The sequence below is a fragment of the Pelophylax lessonae genome (assembly GCF_965119305.1).
Source record: "Pelophylax lessonae genome assembly, chromosome: 9".
Lineage (NCBI taxonomy): Eukaryota > Metazoa > Chordata > Amphibia > Anura > Ranidae > Pelophylax > Pelophylax lessonae.
In genome coordinates this window covers 255,285,959-255,305,294 of record NC_138776.1, presented here as the reverse complement: position 1 = coordinate 255,305,294, position 19,336 = coordinate 255,285,959, and the positions used below count along the sequence as shown (strand labels likewise).

Genomic DNA, 19,336 nt, shown 5'->3' with positions numbered 1-19,336 from the left:
TCTCCAGAGTGAGCTTTAATATTCTTTCGGTCACGTGGCTTCCATCCATCTCCATCATGGAGTCCCTGAATAGATAAAACACATTTAAAGATAAGCACCATCTAAAACATATTTAATTGTTGTATTGCTGCTGGCATGCTAAACACCTGAGCCACCATCTGATAGGTCTTAGGACCTCAGTAGCTTTTGTGGACCAATCATATACCAACCTTGAGACCTGATGGTATCGTTACCTTATGGGATGTGTACTATGAAGGTGTCATGCACTCATTTACGAAATTACAAGAGAAGTATGGTCTACCTCGCTCCTTCTATTACATATTTCTGCAACACCATCACAATTTAGAAATTAGAATATCTAAGTACCCACTAATAGGGCCTTATAGGGTTGATCTCTCCTTCATATTCCCATCTATTACATACCAAACTGGGCCAAAGCCCTTTCACAGTGAAAACTAAATTGCAAGTTCTTATGCGTACTTTGACAGACAAAGATTGGAATGTTCCTCTTATATATATGTATTGCCAGCAATCAATAACTAATAACATCAATGGTGTGGCTCTACCCCCTATACGCGTTACGTCCGTAGGCAGGACGTCCTCAGTAGGATCCTCGAAGGGGGAATACTGCACTATAATTTTGGTTTTATATCCCCTGTCTGTCTTGGAAATATGACCACTCCTAACCGTATACTGTTACAGGAAAACCTTGGAATGCGAGCATAATTTGTTCCGGAAACGTGCTTGTAATCCAAAGCACTCGTAAATCAAAGCGAATTTCCCCATAGGAAATAATGGAAACTTCTTCAATGATTCCTTCCGCAACCATTTATTCATATAAAAACGATTACAGCAATACAACATACAGTATAAAGTTTAATGTAAAAATAAAACATGAACCCGCACTTTGCCTTTGGAATGAATAGTGGCTGGTGTGAGGAAGACGAGAAAGAGGAGAGAAGGAGGGTGGTTATTGTGTAGGACAGGCATGTCCAACCTGCGGCCCGGGGGGCGCATGCGGCCCAGAACCGCAGGCAATGCGGCCCACTGCCCCCTGACAATTTATTTATTTTTGCTGGGGAGAAAGGAAGTCGAGTCAGGGGCATGACCACAGAGGCAGCCTCGGAGGGGATCATCCACTAGTTGTGTTAAATTAGTGCTGGGGGGGGCGGCAGCACGGGAAAGGCGCGGCTGCGTTTTATTACTTATATACATTAACTAATAGTATATATTTTATATTCGGCCCGAGAGAATTTCTGTACACTCGATGTGGCCCAGAGAAGCCAAAAGGTTGGACACCCATGGTGTTGGACATCTATCACTAAGGGGATCACTGCTATCTGTTGGCTCACTGGAATCTTTTTCATTTTTTGTAACTTTAATTAGGGAGCCTATCCAATAACACTTGCTTTTTTCTCTTCTTCTTTTTGAGTGTTTGGCGGAAATGTGACATTGCATTGTCATTAAACAGATTTATCGTTCGCTCTGCTACAGCCTTATTCGGATGGTGCTTTTCTACAAAACTTTGCACTGTTTCCCACATTTTACACATCTCCCTAATCTCATTTGAAGTGAAGGATTCTTCTGCCTTTTTATCCTCCTCTTCAGATGAGATCTCCTCCATAACCTCCTGCTGTTGCTGATCTATCAGTTCGTCGGTGGTCAGCTCCTGGCTATGTTCCGCCACCAATTCTTCAATGTCATCCTCATTCACCTCCAGTCCCATAGTCCTCCCCAAGGACACAATTTCATCGACAACTGACGGTTCCTGTTCCTGAGCAAACCCCTCAAAGTCATGTCCAACAACACAATCAGACCACAGTTTTCTCCAAGCAGAATTGAGGGTTCTCTTGGTGACCCCATTCCAGGCTTTATCAATGATATTAAGGCAGTCCACGATATGGAAATGATTTTTCCAAAACTCTCGGAGGCTAAGATTTGTTCCTTTGGTGCCCTCAAAGCATAGCTGGAAGAGTTCTTTGGTGTAAAGCTTCTTAAAGTTGGAAATGACCTGCTGATCCATGGGCTGAAGTAGTGGAGTGATATTGGGAGGAAGGAACTTGACCTTAATGAACTCGAATTCCTCCAGTAATTCGTCCTGAAGGCCTGGAGGATGAGCAGGAGCATTATCCATTAGAAGCAAGACTTTGAGTGGCAGATTCTTTTCTAACAGATATTTCTTCACTGTAGGACCGAAGACCTCGTTGATCCACTCAACAAACAAGATACAAGTGACCCAAGCCTTGCTGTTGGACCTCCACATAACGTTTAACTTGCTCTTCTGCACTTTGTATTTCTTGAAGGCTCGTGGATTCTCGGAATGATACACGAGCAGGGGCTTGATTTTGAAATCCCCGCTTGCATTAGCACAAAACAAGAGGGTGAGACGGTCTTTCATGGGCTTGTGACCGGGCATTGCATTCTCTTCTGCTGTAATGTAGGTCCTCTTTGGCATCTTTTTCCAAAAAAGTCCCGTCTCATCGCAGTTAAAAACTTGCTGCGGTAGGTAACACTCGGAGACCATGAGCTTTTGAAAATCGGCAGCGAACGCCTCAGCTGCCTTAGCGTCAAAACTCGCAGCCTCTCTGTGTTTTACAATACTATGGATGCCACTTCTCCTCTTAAAGTTATCAAACCATCCCCTGCTCGCCTTGAAGCCTTCTTCGTTTTCTTGCGACGTACCTGGAAATTTACTTACAAGGTCGGTGTACAAGGCCTTTGCCTTCTCGCAGATAATGTTCTCGGACACGTTATCACCTGCTAGTCGCTTCTCGTTTATCCAGACGAGAAGCAACTTTTCTACATCTTCCAGAACACGAGGCCGTTGCTTTGATACTCTCGTGACTCCTTTTGCTGCATCCAGCCCCTTTATTTCTTCTTTCTTCCTTAATATTGTGCAAATCGTCGACGTAGACTTGTTATAAAATCTTGCGATGTCGGCCACTCGCATACCTAGTTCATGCTTCTCGATGATTTTCTTTTTAACTTCCACTGTAATCATCTCCTTCTTCTTTCTACCACCTTCCTTTCCCACCTTTTTTTTCTTGATGGGGGCCATTACTGGTGAGGCACGCTGACTGAGACCGGGAGACGATTACCCACAATGCCACAGTGAGAAAGAGAGAGAAGAACCATCGGCTCAGTTGTGACGTGAATAGGGAAGCGCAAAAGCTGATATTAATGGTAGGAAAACCTCTGTGGTGAAAAAAAAACAAAAAAAACAATGGTCAATAGGGAATGCATAAAATAATAAGACAGGCAGAAGCACATTAAGTCCTTCAGTTTATAGTCCATATAAAGATTACAGCAATGTGACCAGGTTGTGTAACCATAGAATGACCATCCACAAATGGCGGCCTCCACAAGGGGATTAGAGCCTAGATCCAGCAGGAGCTAGAGTAGAGGCCCCCACGCCCTGGACGACGTCACATATGACGAAACCGGTAGGGCGGTACCGGACACCACGCTGACCACGCCCCTTGGAACGCCGGCCACTTTGTATCCTAGCGGGACGCCGCGATTTTAATGCTTTGCCTGTGTTTTCTAATGTGCAATCTAAGTGCAATTCTATTAAATGCCTTTTTAACTAAACTGGATTACGCTATGAATTTCCTAATTTTTCCTTCCTATACGTATGGTATCATACACGGTTGGAGTTTGGAGCCAAGATTGATCACTGGTCTATGAGTTTGTTACCCTATCCCTGTGTATGCGGAGGCAAGATTGAATGCTGGTCTGCCATAGAGCTTCTTGTGGCCTGTCCATTTATTTGGGGGCCCATACCTTTTGGTAAGCAGCCATTTCTCATCATCTTTCACGGGTGTCTGTCCCTCCTGCCTCACCATCTGTTGGGATTCCATCTTTGGATAATAGCTCTCTACTCATCATCCATTCTGGGACTCACGTTTTTGGACTTTGATGCATAATATACATGTTTTATAATTTACACGGTTATTTGTGATGGTTCACTATTCATTGTCACTCAAATAATTTCTTCACTTTGTTTGTTATTAGCGCTACACAATTGTTTTGCAATTGTTTTATATATAGAGGCCCCCATTCACACCTTGAAGCTCCAAAACCCTGGAGGAGAAAAAAAAAAATCAATTATTCTCTATGGAGATGGTTCACATCTCCACTCCAAGTCGCCTGAAGCCAAACGCCTGAAGCTCAAAAAAGTTCTGGAGCTTTTTTTGTAGGTCGAATCGGGGCAGATTTGAGCGTTTTGGTGCATTTTTATTCTCATAGAAATAAATGGAAACTCATCATTCGCGCATTTTGGTGCACATTTGCACATTTTGTCGCGCATACTGTATGGGGGGAGGGACTTGTGGAATCAACACAGAAGACCTGTGATCCTGTATAGGAGGATCACAGGAGCACTGTATTCATTCCAGAGAGAACAACGGTCTGCCGTGTTTACAACAGCAGACTGTCGTTCTCTCTCCACGGGGAGCGATCGCAGGTGCCCGGCGGCAATCGCAGTTGCCGATCCCTTGGATCAGCTTCCCCTGCTTCCTAATGGGGGTAGGCGTGCCCCCACGAACCAACGTACCCATACGTTGGTTCGCGCAGCCGAGCCGGCCTGCTGCAGTATATCTGCGGTAGGCGGTCGTCAAGTGGTTAAACGAAAATCGGATGTTGTGTTCACGTACGATAAATAAATGTTTATAGCCCGCACCTTCAGTTTTTGTCATCCCAAAATTCGTAATCGGCTTTTCGAAAGCGCCGTACCAACCATCTGAAAATCAGCAGATCCTTAGTCGTACTAAATTTTACTTCCCAATTTTCTTATCGTGTGTACGGGCCTTACGGTGTTTATTTACTAAAGCTGGAGAGGGCAAAATTTGTCACAATTCTGCAGAGAAACCAATCAACCTCTTCCCGCAAACCGACGTACCTGTACCTCGAATTGAAGGAGGGGTTGTACGGGGGGTGGTATGCAGCTAGAGGCACCACCCCGGTACCATTTTTTCAGAGCCGGTGGTCAGCTATTTGGAGATAACCACCGATGTGTCTCAGCAAACTCGCATCCCAGCGAGCGGGAGGGGACGTCCCTCCCTCCTGCCGCTCTACCCGGGTCTCCCATCCCACCGGGAGACCCAAGCAACCAGCCGATACATCCGCCGGCTGGTTGGAGTCCCGAACAAAGCCGGATCCGGATTGTTGCTCTTTTTTTGTTTATAGCGCAAACATTTTAAATCGCACAGGTGATCAAATACCACCAAAATAAAGCTCTATTTGTGGGGGGAAAAAAGGACATCAATTTTATTTGGGTACGGCGTCGCACGACAGAATCCGTAATTGTCTGTTAAAGTAACGCAGTGCCGAATCGCAAACAATGGCCAGGTCATTAAGGGGGTAAAACGGGCTCATCTACAGGCATCTTGGGGAAAACTGTCCACGTTGGCGGTGCGGAAGATGGTCTATGTCAGTGATGGCAAACCTTGGCACCCCAGATGTTTTGTAAATACATCTCCCATGATTCTCACCTTCACTGCAGAGTGAACAAGCATTATGGGAAATATAGTTCGAAAAAATCTGGGGTGCCAAGGGTTGCCATCACTGACATTGACGGTGCGGAAGATGGTCTATGTCAGTGATGGCAAACCTTGGCACCCCAGATGTTTTGGAACTACATTTCCCATGATGCTCACCTTCACTTCAGAGTGCACGAGCATTATGGGAAATGTGGTTCCAAAACATCTGGGGTGCCAAGGTTTGCCATCACTGAGTAATGGACCATCTTCCGCACCGCCATCGACGTCATCCCTTCCACGCTGCGCTCCATGAGCGCTTCAAGCCTTACTTTCAGATCACTCTACTACAGGGTAGTCTTCCCGGTCACGATTCCAGAATGACAGCGGTGAGAGCCGGCTGTGCGGAGGACAGTCTATGTGGACAGATTCACCCCGGATGCCTGCTGATACCTTGTCGCGCGACCGCGCAATGGTCAGTTAAAGTAACGCAGTGCTGTATCGCAAAAAAAAAATGGCCTGGTCATGAAGGGGGCCAAATCTTCCAGAGCTGAAGTAGGTAATCATCAATCATGAGTTGCTAAATGTTGAACCTTTATGAAATGTAACCATATTGCTACACTTAGAGGCGCCTCTCTTATCTTTTATACTCAGTTGTGACGTGACGCTACTCAATCGCTCATTTTTCAAGTTAAAATTTTTCTTTACATTTTGCTCATCTTATGAAACATCTGCAGACCAAGTTACTCGCAATCCAAGGTTTTACTGAGTATTCATCCCTGAATATATTTACGTACATAATGGACTTTTATGCATTTGTAATTTTTCTACAACTGTTTGGGCGCAATAAACAGACTTTTCAATATAAAAAAAGTGACTTCAGCCATTCAGCAGGAGATTTGCTCAGCTCTACGGACTGCTTATTGTTAAATTTCTAAATTGCAATTACACTATGTCAAAAGTATTGAGACCCCTGTCTTTACACACACATGAACATTAATTGGCATCCCAGTCTTAGTCCGTAGGGTTCAATACTGAGTTGGCCGACCCTTTGCAGCTAGAACAGCTTCAACTCTTCTGGGAAGGCCTTCCACAAGGTTTAGGAGTGTGTCTATGGGAATGTTTGACTATTCTTCCAGAAGAGCATTTGTGAGGTCAGACACTGATGTTGGGTGAGAAGGCCTGGATTGCAGTCTGCACTCTAATTCATCCTAAAGGTGTTCTATTTGGGTTGTGGTCAGGACTCTGTGCAGGCCAGTCAGGTTCCTCCACCCCAAACTCTCTCATCCATGTCTTTATGGACCTTGCTTTGTGCACTGGTGCGCAGTCATGTTGGAACAGGAAGGGACCACCCCCAAACTCTTCCCACAAAGTTGGGAGCATAAAATTGTCCAAAATGGCTTTATGGACCTTGCTTGGTGCACTGTGTCCAAATCATTTGGTGGAGGGGGGATTATGGTGTGGGGTTGTTTTTCAGAGGTTGGGCTTGGCACCTTAGTTCCAGTTAGAGATGGGCTTGGGCGTGTTTGAGTTTGCACGTGGCCGATCCCGCTAGGGAGTCAACACTGCACTCCACTAATCACAGGCAGTAAAACATTTCCCAATCAGCAGCTGCACAGATCGGGAAATATCACTACCTGTGACTAGCGGAGTGCAGTGTCGGCTTCCTGGCGGGATCGGGCACGTACGAACTCGAACATGCCCGAGCTCATCTCTGATCTTTATGGACCTTGCTTTGTGCACTGGTGTGCAGTCATGTTGGAACAGGAAGGGGCCATCACCGAACTCTTCCCACAAAGTTGGGAGCGTGAAATTGTCCAAAATGTCTTTATGGACCTTGCTTTGTGCACTGGTCCAAATCATTTGGTGGAGGGGGGATTATGGTGTGAGGTTTTTTTTCAGGGGTTGGGCTTGGCCCCTTAGTTCCAGTGAAGGGAACTCTTAAGGCGTCAGCATACCAAGACTTTTTGGACAATTTCATCCCCCCAACTTTGTGAGAAGAGTTTGGGGGTGACCCCCTTCCTGTTCCAACATGACTGCACACCAGTGCACAAAGCAAGGTCCATAAAGACATAGATGAACGAGTTTGGGGTGGAGGAACTTGACTGACCTGACCTCAACCCGATAGAACACCTTTGGGATGATTTAGAGTGGAGACTGCGAGTCCAACATTAGTGCCTGGCCTCCCAAATGCACTTCTGGAAGAATGATCCAACAACCCCATAGACACACTCCTAAACCTTGTGGACGGCCTTCCCAGAAGAGTTGAAGCCGTTAGAGCTGCAAAGGGTGGACCAACTCAATATTGAACTCTACGGACTAAAGCCCCGTACACACGATCAAATTATCTAACGATCTGTTGTCCGTTTTTTGTGGCACGTGGAAAGTGAAGAGGTTATTTTACTACGAATTTTCCCGTACGACAGAATTCTACTTCAGAAGTGATGTCATGTTTTGGATTTTTTTGTATGTGTTCTTTCGTCTCTGAGAATGCCTAGTCTTGCTCTCAATATTTTTTTCCGTCTAAAATTTGTACTAATAAGACGAAAATCGGAGGTTGTGTTGACGGACGATAAACATTTTATAGCCTGTACATCAGGATTTTTTCGGCCGAAAAGTCGGAGTCGACTGTCGAAAAGCACCTTACTAACAATCCGAAAATCGGCAGATCGGTCGTCGGACGAAATTTCCCTTCAGATTTTCTTATCGTGTGCACGGGCCTTAAGACTGGGATGCCATTAAAGTTCATGTGCGTCTAAAGGCAGGCGTCCCAATACTTTTGACAATATAGTGTAAGTGTAGCCTTTACAACACAATGATATCATTAACGCTACAAACAATATTACTAATAGTAACAATCATTATTACCTTTTCCCAGAGAATCTCAGTACAGAAGCTCGGCTCTTGCAGATTTTTCACAGAATGGGAAGTAGAATGGCTACAGCAAAGGATTCTGGGAGTTAAAGTCCTGGGCAACTTTCCGATTTTTTTTTTTTTTTTTACTACAAAAATATGGCCGCCAGTCCCTTAATGCCCTCAGAAACCTGAACCTCTAGTGTTCAAGGTTGCCTCTTAGCCGCTTCTGAAGTTCTGGCCCATGTTGTCTCTCCCTCTTGATATCCTGATGAAACGAAAGGGGCTGAGGCTTAAAACAGAGTCCAGAGTGTCCACTTTTTAGCATCAAGCCTCTCTCTTTGGAGTAAATTGGACCACAACAAAATGGCTGCTACCACTTTTGAGGACAGGAAGTCCACTGGAAAACAGATGTCTGGTTGCAGGGACAGGCAGGAGGTTCCAGGGTAAAAGGTGAAGATGCAGGAAGTAAGAATGAAGCCATTGGTGTTACTGGCAGCCAGTAGTACTTCCATAACACAGCATGAGAACTAAAGCCCTAAGTATTTGCTGACCCACATGAAAATACATACTAAATCTGAAAAAATGATTGGATGTTACATTCCTACTATATCTCCACGGCAGCAAAACTAAAAATAAATAATCTATATATATACAGTGGGGAAAATAGTTATTTGATCCCCTGCAGATTTTGTAAGTTTACACATAAATGAAGGATCTATAATTTTTATCATAGGTGTATTTTAAATGATAGAGACGGAAAATCAACCAAAAATCCAGAAAAAACACATTATACAAATATTATAAATTGAGTTGCAGTTCAGTGAGTGAAATAAGTATTTGATCCCCCAAGCAAAACATGACTTAGTAGTTGGTGGAGAAACCCTTGTTGGCAAGCACAGAGGTCAGACATTTCTTGTAGTTGGTTCCCAGGTTTGCACACATCTCAGGAGGGATTTTGGTCCACTCTTCTTTACAGATCTTCTCTAAATCCTTAAGGTTCCTTGGCTGTCTCTTGGCAACTCGAAGTTTTAGCTCCCTCCATAAATTTTCTATAGAATTAAAGTGGACTCGTCCCCTGCTCCTCTTGCACAATTGGCACTTTTGAGGAGCGAGGGGAGCAAGTACCTGATTTTGAGAGGTACCTGCTCCCGCCAGCGGACGTTCTCCTCCCTCCCTCCCCCTGCAGTCTTCTGGGACACTGACAAGTCCCAGAAGCCTGCATTCACAAATCCAGGATGCGTTGCGCGACTCGCGTATGCGCAGTGGGCAGCCGGATTCCCATAGTAAAGATGCCGGCGCCGCCGACAGTGGTGTATTTTGGTTTTGTGCTGCCCTAGGCAAGACTAAAATTGGGCGCCCCCCCTTATGTAAATTTGCCCCACTCCTTCCTTTTTAATGGATGTGACTCCCTCCAAAATTGAAGGACTGCAAGTCCCTGCATGAACCCCTGAGATCTCGCGAGGGGGGGTGGGGGAGAGAGAGAGGGGGGGTGGGTGAGGGAGGGAGAGAGAGAGAAGAGGGTGAGAGAGAGAGGGGGTGGGTGAAGGGGGATGGGAGAGAAGGGGGGATGGGAGAGAGGGGGGGTGAGAGAGAGAGGGGAGATGACAGAGAGAAAGAGAGAGAGAAGAGGGGGTGAGAGAGAGAGAGGGGGGTGAGAGAGAGAGAGGGGGATGAGAGAGAGGGAGAGGGAGAGAGAGAGGGGTGAGAGATAGAGGGGGTGAGAGAGAAAGAGAGAGGGGGTGAGAGAGAAAGAGAGAGGGAGTGAGATAGATAGAGGGGTGAGAGAGAGAGAGGGGAGGGGTGAGAGAGAGGTGAGGGCAAGGGTGAGAGAGAGAGAGAGAGAGAGGGGAGGGGTGAAAGAGAGAGAGATGGGGGATGAGAGAGAGAAGGGGGTGAGTGAGAGAGAGAGAGAGGGGGGGTGAGTAAGTAAGAGAGAGAGGAGGGGGTGTGAGAGAGAGAGAGAGAGAGAGAGGGGTGAGAGAGAAAGAGAGAGGGGGGTGAGAGACAGAGGGGGTGAGAGAGAGAGGGGGGGTTAGAGAGAGAGAGAGAGGGAGTTGCGAGGGGGGTGAGAGAGGCAGCTCTAGCAACCAGTAGCCAATAGAGTCTAAGGTGGGGGGGCGGCTTTTTTGCTGCCCCCCTGCAAAGTGCCGCCCTAGGCCTGGGCCTTGTTGGCCTAGGCCAAAATACAGCACTGGCTGCCGAGGGAGGACAACGGATGAAGACGACTGGGGTGAGCTCACCGCTGGAACGTGGGTCAGGTGAGTGGCTGTTTTTTAAAAGTCAGCAGCTACACTTTTTGTAGCTGCTGACTTTTATTTTTTTTATAGGTGCCTGGAGCTCCTCTTTAACCACTTAAGCCCCGGAAGATTTTACCCCCTTCCTGACCAGGGCCTATTTTGCGATTCGGCACTGCGTGACTTTAACGGACAATTGCGCGGTCATGCGACGCTGTACCTAAACGAATTTGACGTTCTTTTTTTTCCCATAAACAGAGCTTTCTTTTGGTGGTATTTGATCACCTGTGCGACTTTTTGATCATGCGCTATAAACAAAAAAAAGCGTCAATTTTGCAAAAATAACAATATTTTTCACATTTTTTTATATGAAATTCCCCCAAAAAAATGTAAAAATCAAAATTTTTTAACATTTTAGGCCAATTTGTTTTCTGCTACATATTTTTTGAAAAAAAAAATCGCAATAAGCGCATTTTGATTGGTTTGCTCAAAAGTTATTGCGTTTACTAACTAAGGGAAAGGTTTTTGTCATTTTTGTTGTTTTTTTTAACGAGTAATGGCGGCGATCTGCGATTTTTTTTTTTGCGGGACTGCGACATTGCGGCGGACAGATCGGACCCTTGACTGACATTTTGTACACTTTTGGGGTTACCAGTGACATTACTACAGTAATCAGTGCTATACATATGCACTGTTACTGTAAAAATGACACTGGCAGGGAAGGGGTTAATTTTATTGGAGAGGGAGGGGTTAATGTATGCCTGGTGCTTACTGACATGTGTGGGGGGAGGTGACTGAGGGACACAGGGACAGATCGCAGGTTCAGCTATGCTGAATCCTGCAATCTGACCCTGTCTGTCACTTAGGAGATCCGCCCGCTTTGTTTACACAAGCGGGCGGATCTCCAGACTCGATTCCCCGACGATCGGGGAAGAGCAGCAGTGATCACCGCCTCTCCCCTTTCCCTGGCCCGACTCCCGCTGTGACTGAATACAGCGGGAGCGAGCCTCCGGCGGCGCGCGTGCGCCTCCGAGAAAGGGGAGTGTCTGGCGATGTAGGTCTACGTGGCCAGACGATAACGGACCACTTTGCCGCAGTAGAGCTCTAGTGAGCAGCGGTAAAGTGGTTAAAGGGTTGGGATACCTTTACGGAAAAAAAAACTGTCCATGCAGATAAGGGACGTCTGTAGATAAAAACAATTTGTGTGGCTCTGACTGAAGTTGAATAATTGCCCTTGATGTAGGTTTAGGCCATTTACGTACCTCATGAAGCCTGACTGGAATACTTGACGGATGTTGCTAAGTGAGGCCTAGCCCTTACTGCTCACCTCCACCATCACAAGAATGAGCTTTTCTGAGTCACACCTCCTCACATGCTCGTTTTCTCCCCTGATGCAGTAGCTCTGAGCTCAGCGTTTGAGAGCTCGTGATGGTGGAGGTGAGCAGTAATGACTAGGCCTCGCATACAGTGCATCGGGAAAGTATTAACGGCAATTCACTTTTTCCACATTTTGTTATGTTACAGCCTTAAGCCCCATACACACGCGTCGAAAATTGGCAGGGAATTTTCGTCCGACGACCGATCTGCCGATTCTCGGCTTGTTAGTATGATGCTTCCGACAACCAACTCTGACTTTTCGGCCGGAAAAAATCTGGTGTGCAGACTATAAAATTTTTGTTGGCCGTCAACATAACGGCCAATTTTCGTGCAGTCAGTACAGATTTCGACAGGGAAAAATCTGATGAGCAAGACTGGGCATGCTCAGTGAAGAAAGAAAGCAAAGAAAGCAATTCAACACATGACATCACTTCTGAAGTAGAATTTTGTTGGGCGAGAACATTCGTGTGCAGTCTAGGCACATTCCAACCAACATAACAACTCTGGACAAAAGACGGACGATCGGTCGGCCGATAATCGTTGCGTGTGTACGGGGCTTTATTCCAAAATGGATTAAATGCATTATTTTCCTCAAAATTCAAAAAACAATACCCCATAATGACAACGTGAAAGAAGTTTGTTTGAAATCTTTGCAAATTTAATAAAAAAGGAAAAAATTTAATGTACATACGTAAGTATCACAGTCTTTGCCATGACACTCAAAATTGAGCTCAGGTGCATCCTGTTTCCACTGATCATCCTTGAGATGTTTCTACAATTTGATTGGAGTCCACCTGTGGTAAATTCAGTTGATTGGACATGATTTGGAAAGGCCCACACCTGTCTATGTAAGGTCCCACAGTTAACAGTGCATGTCAGAGCACATACCAAGCCATGAAGTCCAAGGAATTGTCTGTAGACCTTCGAGACAGGATGGTATCGAGGAACAGATATGGGGAAAGGTACCGAAAGATTTCTGCAGCATTGAAGGTCCCAATTAGCACAGTGGCCCCCATCATCCGTAAATATAAGAAGTTTGGAACCACCAGGACTATTCCCAGAGGGGGCCGCCCAGTCAAGCTGAGCTATCGGGGAGAAGGACCTTAGTCAGGGAGGTGACCAAGAACCCGATGGTCACTCTGACAGAGCAACAGCTTTTCTCTGTGGAGAGAGGAGAACCTTCCAGGAGAACAACCATCTCTGCAGCATTTCACCACTCAGACCTGTATGTAACAGTTTTTCAAAAGGCACCTGAAGGACTCTGACTATGAAAAACAAAATTCTCTGGTCTGTTGAAACAAAGATTGAACTATTTGGCTTGAATATCAAGCGTCATGTCTGGAGGAAACCAGGGAACGCTCATCACCTGGCCAATACCATCCCTACAGTGAAGCATGGTGGTGGCAGCATGGCTGGGCGTCCCGTTCTAGGTAGAGTCCCGGTGGTTCACAACTTCTTCCATTTACGGATGATGGAGGCCACTGTGCTAAAAAAAAAAAAAGCTAAAAGAAAAGAGCAGCTGTCGCTGCAGATCACTTAGGTGTGAACGGAGCCTTAAGGCTGTTAGCAGATCGGCCTCTACAAATTTATCAGTGCCTAAAAATGGAGAGCAACTGAGCATGTGTAGCGTGGGGTGAGACATTGTATTACTGGATTTTAACCAGTATCGGCAATTATTTTTAATGTTTTACCTGTAAAGGGGCCAGCCTGAAGTGATCTAGCAGGACTTAACTTTCAGACTAAAGTTCCACTTTAAAGATTCTTTGAGCTCTTATTAGTTCCTTGGTCTTTATTTCCCAGCACCGTGCTTTAGCCCTGACCAAAGGTTTTCAATAGGGTTTAGGTCCTGGCTGTTGCCTGATCAGTCAATACCATTATTATGATGAGATGAAAACCAGTCCTTTACAGGCTTAGCAGTATGGGAAGAATTATTATCTTGATGGAAATGAAACTCCTGTGAAGCTTGAGGGAATCGCACTTGATTGTTTTCTTGGCTCCTTTCTACAAGCGAGAGAAACAAAATGGAGGACTTTTGAGGTTCACGAGGACAACCAAAAATTATTCCCAAGAATTCCTTTCTACAAGCAGAATATGGCCAACAGCATGACTAGACATGCAACCCTAGATTATAACACTCATTGTTGCTGGTTGGTGACTCTGGAATCATGGGGGGGGGGCAAAATCACCCTGCACGTGGGGGTACCTTTTGACGTAAATGCTCTTACCATGCGTGCACTGGTTAACTCCTTCACTCTCGTACCCTGTGATCAGGTCATGATCTCCATAATGCAGGTTCGGTTCCAGTTGCTACTGAAAACCAACCATTAGGGAGCCTGACATTGACCCCCCTCGCTACTGGAGGACCGTCATCGATACCAGGCTTTGCGGATGGCTGCATATAACTCTTTCTAGTCCTTGATTACCCATAGCAGCTGCAATTCTCCTCTTGGTTGACTTGCCAAGGAGACGTCTTACAGTGGCTTTGCTTCATACCCCCTATGTGCTTTACTGACCCAAGGTCTTTTGAATATGCCAAGACCCACATGCACCCCAATTAATAACTTCAGAACAGTTGATGCAACCTTACTTGCAATACAGTTCAGCATGAACAATGTCCATATCCTGACCCTAACTACAACTGATTGGCTGCCCAGGCATTCCTCTGCAAGGTAGTAGTCCATATTGGTGTCCTCCAAGTGCTGGTTGATCTCCAGATCCTTGGTGCCTCCAAAAGACTGCCAAGTGCAGCAGTCCTCCTCCACAGAAATCACAACATGCTCTGCCCAATGTGATTTGAGACTTCCCTGAATCCAGCTTTCTCCCTTATTTAAATCACCGATGGGTGGTTATGGACCGACGTCATTGCTCTGTACTGCCAGCTGCGGGCGACCACGATCTCAGCCACACCGGAACTGGCCTTATTGTCCCTGGTGCCTGGTTCCTTCCGATCAATTAAGAAGGATGCTCTCAGGTTCTTCTTGGCAGCTGTCAGGGCTGTGATCCCCAGACATTGGAAAACCACCCATATACCTTCTAGGCTGGAGTGGACCCTGGAGTTGGATAAAATTAGAGACATGGAGAATTTGTTGGCACGGGAGGGGGGCAAGGAGTAACGGTTCTCCACCACGTGGATGTCCTGGGACATGTTCCGATGTTCGGATGCCTTCAAGTCCTGGACCGATGCTCCAGTGTTGCCTGGTGCCGATGGAACATAGTGGGATGTACGCAGCCCCTTCTGATCTCTCTCTCCTACTTCTATTTACTGGTCTTTCTTCGCCTCTCTTTCTGCTTCTGCAGTCCCTTGCTTTTTATCTCTGTCCCTACAGATATGTCATTGACTATGATTGTTGTCTTTCCTACGTTTCCACATATTACTCCTCAACATTACCCGGCATAGTGCCTTGTTATAGACCTCTGGCCTCAATCCTTGACTACCTCTCTTTTTTGATACCCGCTGTAGTGAGTTTTCTACCACTGTTGTTACTTGTTTCTTTGCCACAGATGACATGTACCCTCCTAAGATATGATGAGTTCTCATCTACAAGTAGATACATATTCACCAGCACACCAAGGATCTTGCAAAAGCAGTCCAAAAACTTTATTCCAAATAAGATCACATCAGAAAAATATAGTGCAACGTTTTGGAGCCGCACAGGACCCCTTCGTCAGGCATGTGATACAGTGCAATTTGTGAGTTCCCATTTACCACTCCTCTTCGCTTGGGTCCCTACGGGCCTGGAGGTTTTACTGTGAGACCTGCTTCTGTTGCTGATTACTAATGTATACTATGATTGACTTATCTGTTTGTTCCTTATATTCTTGTTCTCTGCTCTGTAAATCGAAAATGTTTTGCTCTCTTTCTTTTTCAATAAACAAAGATTGAACTATATCACCGGTGGGTAGGCTGGATCCGCAAAGCCCGGGAACAGCAGCACGCGCATTAACTCTTTCCCTCCCCACCTGGGCCAGCCACTAACTAAAATCATACTCTTTCAGAAAGCCTGCCTACAAGCAGGTTTCCTTCAACGAAACAAGCCTTCAGTGGACAATTTTCACCCCATCATTCCCAAAAATTTATATTTTTGTTTCATCATCTCATCCAAGTCTTTAAATGTCCAGAATAGATGTTCTTAGGCCAACAAAACAAGTCTTCTCTCATCATTCAAATATAGCTTCTTCATTAGTATTCTTGCTTTCAAGCCAGAAAAAGTAACCAAGTATGATATCTGAATTAGGATCGAATGATCAGAGGATAGATCCCTGAGAATCCTAAAAGAGCCAGTTGACCTCCTATGATTTAGAGGTCCATTCTTTGCGCCAACCATAACAGGAAGGCAAGAGTGTCAGAGTCTTTAGGAGCACTGGGGAGCAGGGATCACAGGAAGTCAGGAGAGTAAGAGTCTTTGGGAGCACTGGGGTGCTGGGATTATATAGTGTAATAGTCTCTGGGAGCACTGGGGAGCTAGGATCACAGGAAGGCAGGAGAGTAAGAGTCTTTGGGAGCACTGGGGTGCTGGGATTATATAGTGTAAGAGTCTCTGGGAGCACTGGGGAGCTGGGATCACAGGAAGGCAGGAGAGTAAGAGTCTTTGGGAGCACTGGGGTGCTGGGATTATATAGTGTAAGAGTCTCTGGGAGCACTGGGGAGCTGGGATCACAGGAAGACAGTAGTAGAAGTTTCAGGGAGAACTGGGGTGCTGGGATCATATGAAGGCAGTGGTATAGGATCTCCTAGAAACACTGTGGAACTGGGATCAGACAGGAGTGCAAGACTTTCTGGGAGCACTGGGGGAGGGGGGGGGGGTTTAAGATCACAGGAAGGCAGGAGTATAAGAGTCTCTGGGAGCACTGGGGTTCTGAGATGATATAGAGACAGTGGTGCAAGAGTTTCTGGGAGCACTGGGATCACAGGAAGACAGGAGTTTCTGGGAGCACTGGGGTGCTGGGATTACAGAAAGACAGACGTGCATAAGTCTGTGGGAGCACTAGGGTGCTGGGATCACAGGAAGACAAGAGTACAAGAGTCTTTGGGAGCACTGGGGTGCTGGGATTACAGGAAGATGGTAGTACATTCGTTTCTGGGAGCACTGGGGTCACAGGAAGACAGGAGTGCAAGAGTCTCTGGGAGCAATGGGGTGCTGGGATCACAGGAGGGAAGGGGTACAAGAGTCCATGAGAGCGTTGGGGGGGGGGGTGGTTGAGACCACATAAATGCAGGAGTATAAGAGTCTCTGGGAGCACTGGGGTGCTGGGATTATATAAAGGCAGTGATGCAAGTGTTTCTGGGAGCACTGGGGTGCTGGGATTATATAAAGGCAGTGATGCAAGTGTTTCTGGGAGCACTGGGGTGCTGGGATTACAGGAAGACAGAAGTGCAAGAGTCTCTGGGAGCACTGGGGTGCTGGGTTTACAAGAAGACAGGAGTGTAAGAGTCTCTGGGAGCACTGGGGTGCTGGGATCACAGGAAGACAGGAGTACAATAGTTTCTGGGAGCACTGGGGTGCTGGGATTACAGGAAGACAGGAGTACAAGAGTTTCTGGGAGCACTGGGGTGCTGGGATCACAGGAAGACAGGAGTACAAGAGTTTCTGGGAGCACTGGGGTGCTGGGATTACAGGAAGACAGGAGTACAAGAGTTTCTGGGAGCACTGGGGTGCTGGGATCACAGGAAGACAGGAGTACAAGAGTTTCTGGGAGCACTGGGGTGCTGGGATCACAGGAAGACAGGAGTACAAGAGTCTCTGGGAGCACTGGGGTGCTGGGATTACAGGAAGACAGGAGTACAATAGTTTCTGGGAGCACTAGGGTGCTGGGATCACAGGAAGACAGGAGTGCAATAGTTTCTGGGAGCACTGGGGTGCTGGGATCACAGGATGGAAGGAATACAAGAGTCTATGGGAGCGTTGGGGAGTTGAGATCACAGGAAGGCAGGAGTATAAGAGTCTCTGGGAACTAGGGCTGCAACGACGCGTCGACTACGAAAAATCGTCGACGTGCATGAAAGGCGTTGACGCGTCAACACGTGATGTCACACGCCCCCCTGGCAGCACCGCTTTAAGCATTGCCGGCCGGGTGAAATCCCCCCCCCGGGCTCCGTCCACACCGATGTCGGAGACAAGAGGACCATTAATACCTGAGGAGCTGTTCAGGGTGAGCGCTGACCGTCTCCAGCACCCCCGTACTCCGCCACAGCTTTGCCATCCTCCCCGATCACCCAGGTACTCAGAGATGTCACATGTGCGGCGCTACACCGGATGTGTCCCTTCCAAACCCTTCCGGCCAGAAACTCAAACCCCCACAATTGAGTTCCGCATAGCAATGGTTGCTTCCACTTTCTGGTATTCACATTTTCCATTCCCTGCTATAAAATGGACAGCCTCATTTGTTTTAAAAACCAAGTGAAAAAAAAGTTTACATTTTTTTTCAGGTTTGCTTTTGTTCGTATTAATAAAGTTGTGGTTGAAGTTTGAAACCAAGATGGCGGCTTGTACTGTACTGTGGCGGTTTGTAATGGTCTGTACTAGGTGGGAGGGCTTACTGAGGGGTCTGCACTGGGAGGGGGGGCTTACTAAGTGGTCTGTACTGGGAGGAGGGCTTACTAAGTGGCCTGTACTAGGTGGGGGGGCTTACTGTGGGGTCTGTACTAGGAGGGGGGCTTACTAAGTGGTCTGTACTAGGTGGGAGGGCTTACTGAGGGGTCTGTACTGGGAGAAGGGCTTACTAAGTGGTCTGTACTAGGTGGGAGGGCTTACTGAGGGGTCTGTACTGGGAGGGGTGGCTTGTAATGGTCTGTACTAGGTGGGAGGGCTTACTGAGGGGTCTGTACTGGGAGAGGGGCTTACTAAGTGGTCTGTACTAGGTGGGAGGGCTTACTGTGGGGTCTGTACTGGGAGGGGGCTTACTGTGGGGTCTGTACTGGGAGGGGGGCTTACTAAGTGGTCTGTACTAGGTGGGAGGGCTTACTGAGGGGTCTGTACTGGGAGGGGGCTTACTAAGTGGTCTGTACTAGGTGGGGGGGCTTACTGTGGGGTCTGTACTGGGAGGGGGGCTTACTAAGTGGTCTGTACTAGGTGGGAGGGCTTACCGAGGGGTCTGTACTGGGAGAAGGGCTTACTAAGTGATCTGTACTAGGTGGGAGGGCTTACTGTGGGGTCTGTACTGGGAGGGGGCTTACTGAGGGGTCTGTACTGAGAGAGGGCTTACTGAGGGGTCTGTGCTGGAAGGGGGCTTACTGAGGGGTCTGTACTGGGAGGGGGGCTTACTGAGGGGTTTGTACTAGGTGGGAGGGCTTACTGAGGGGTCTGTACTGGGAGAAGGGCTTACTAAGTGGTCTGTACTAGGTGGGAGGGCTTACTGTGGGGTCTGTACTGGGAGGGGGCTTACTGAGGGGTC

General features: G+C 47.0%; 1 protein-coding gene across 1 annotated transcript; it reads right to left on the bottom strand.

The window, feature by feature from the left end:
- Positions 1-1,378: 1,378 nt before the first annotated feature.
- LOC309564385 (tigger transposable element-derived protein 1-like) lies at positions 1,379-8,459 on the bottom strand (the record flags this gene model as incomplete). Its single annotated transcript, XM_082269012.1, has 2 exons — positions 8,346-8,459; positions 1,379-3,195 (listed from the first exon to the last, which is right to left on the bottom strand). Exon 2 carries the CDS (start codon positions 3,056-3,058, stop codon positions 1,379-1,381), a length of 1,680 nt encoding a protein of 559 aa, XP_082125138.1. The 5' UTR covers positions 3,059-3,195; positions 8,346-8,459.
- Between the last annotated feature and the right edge of the window lie 10,877 nt (positions 8,460-19,336).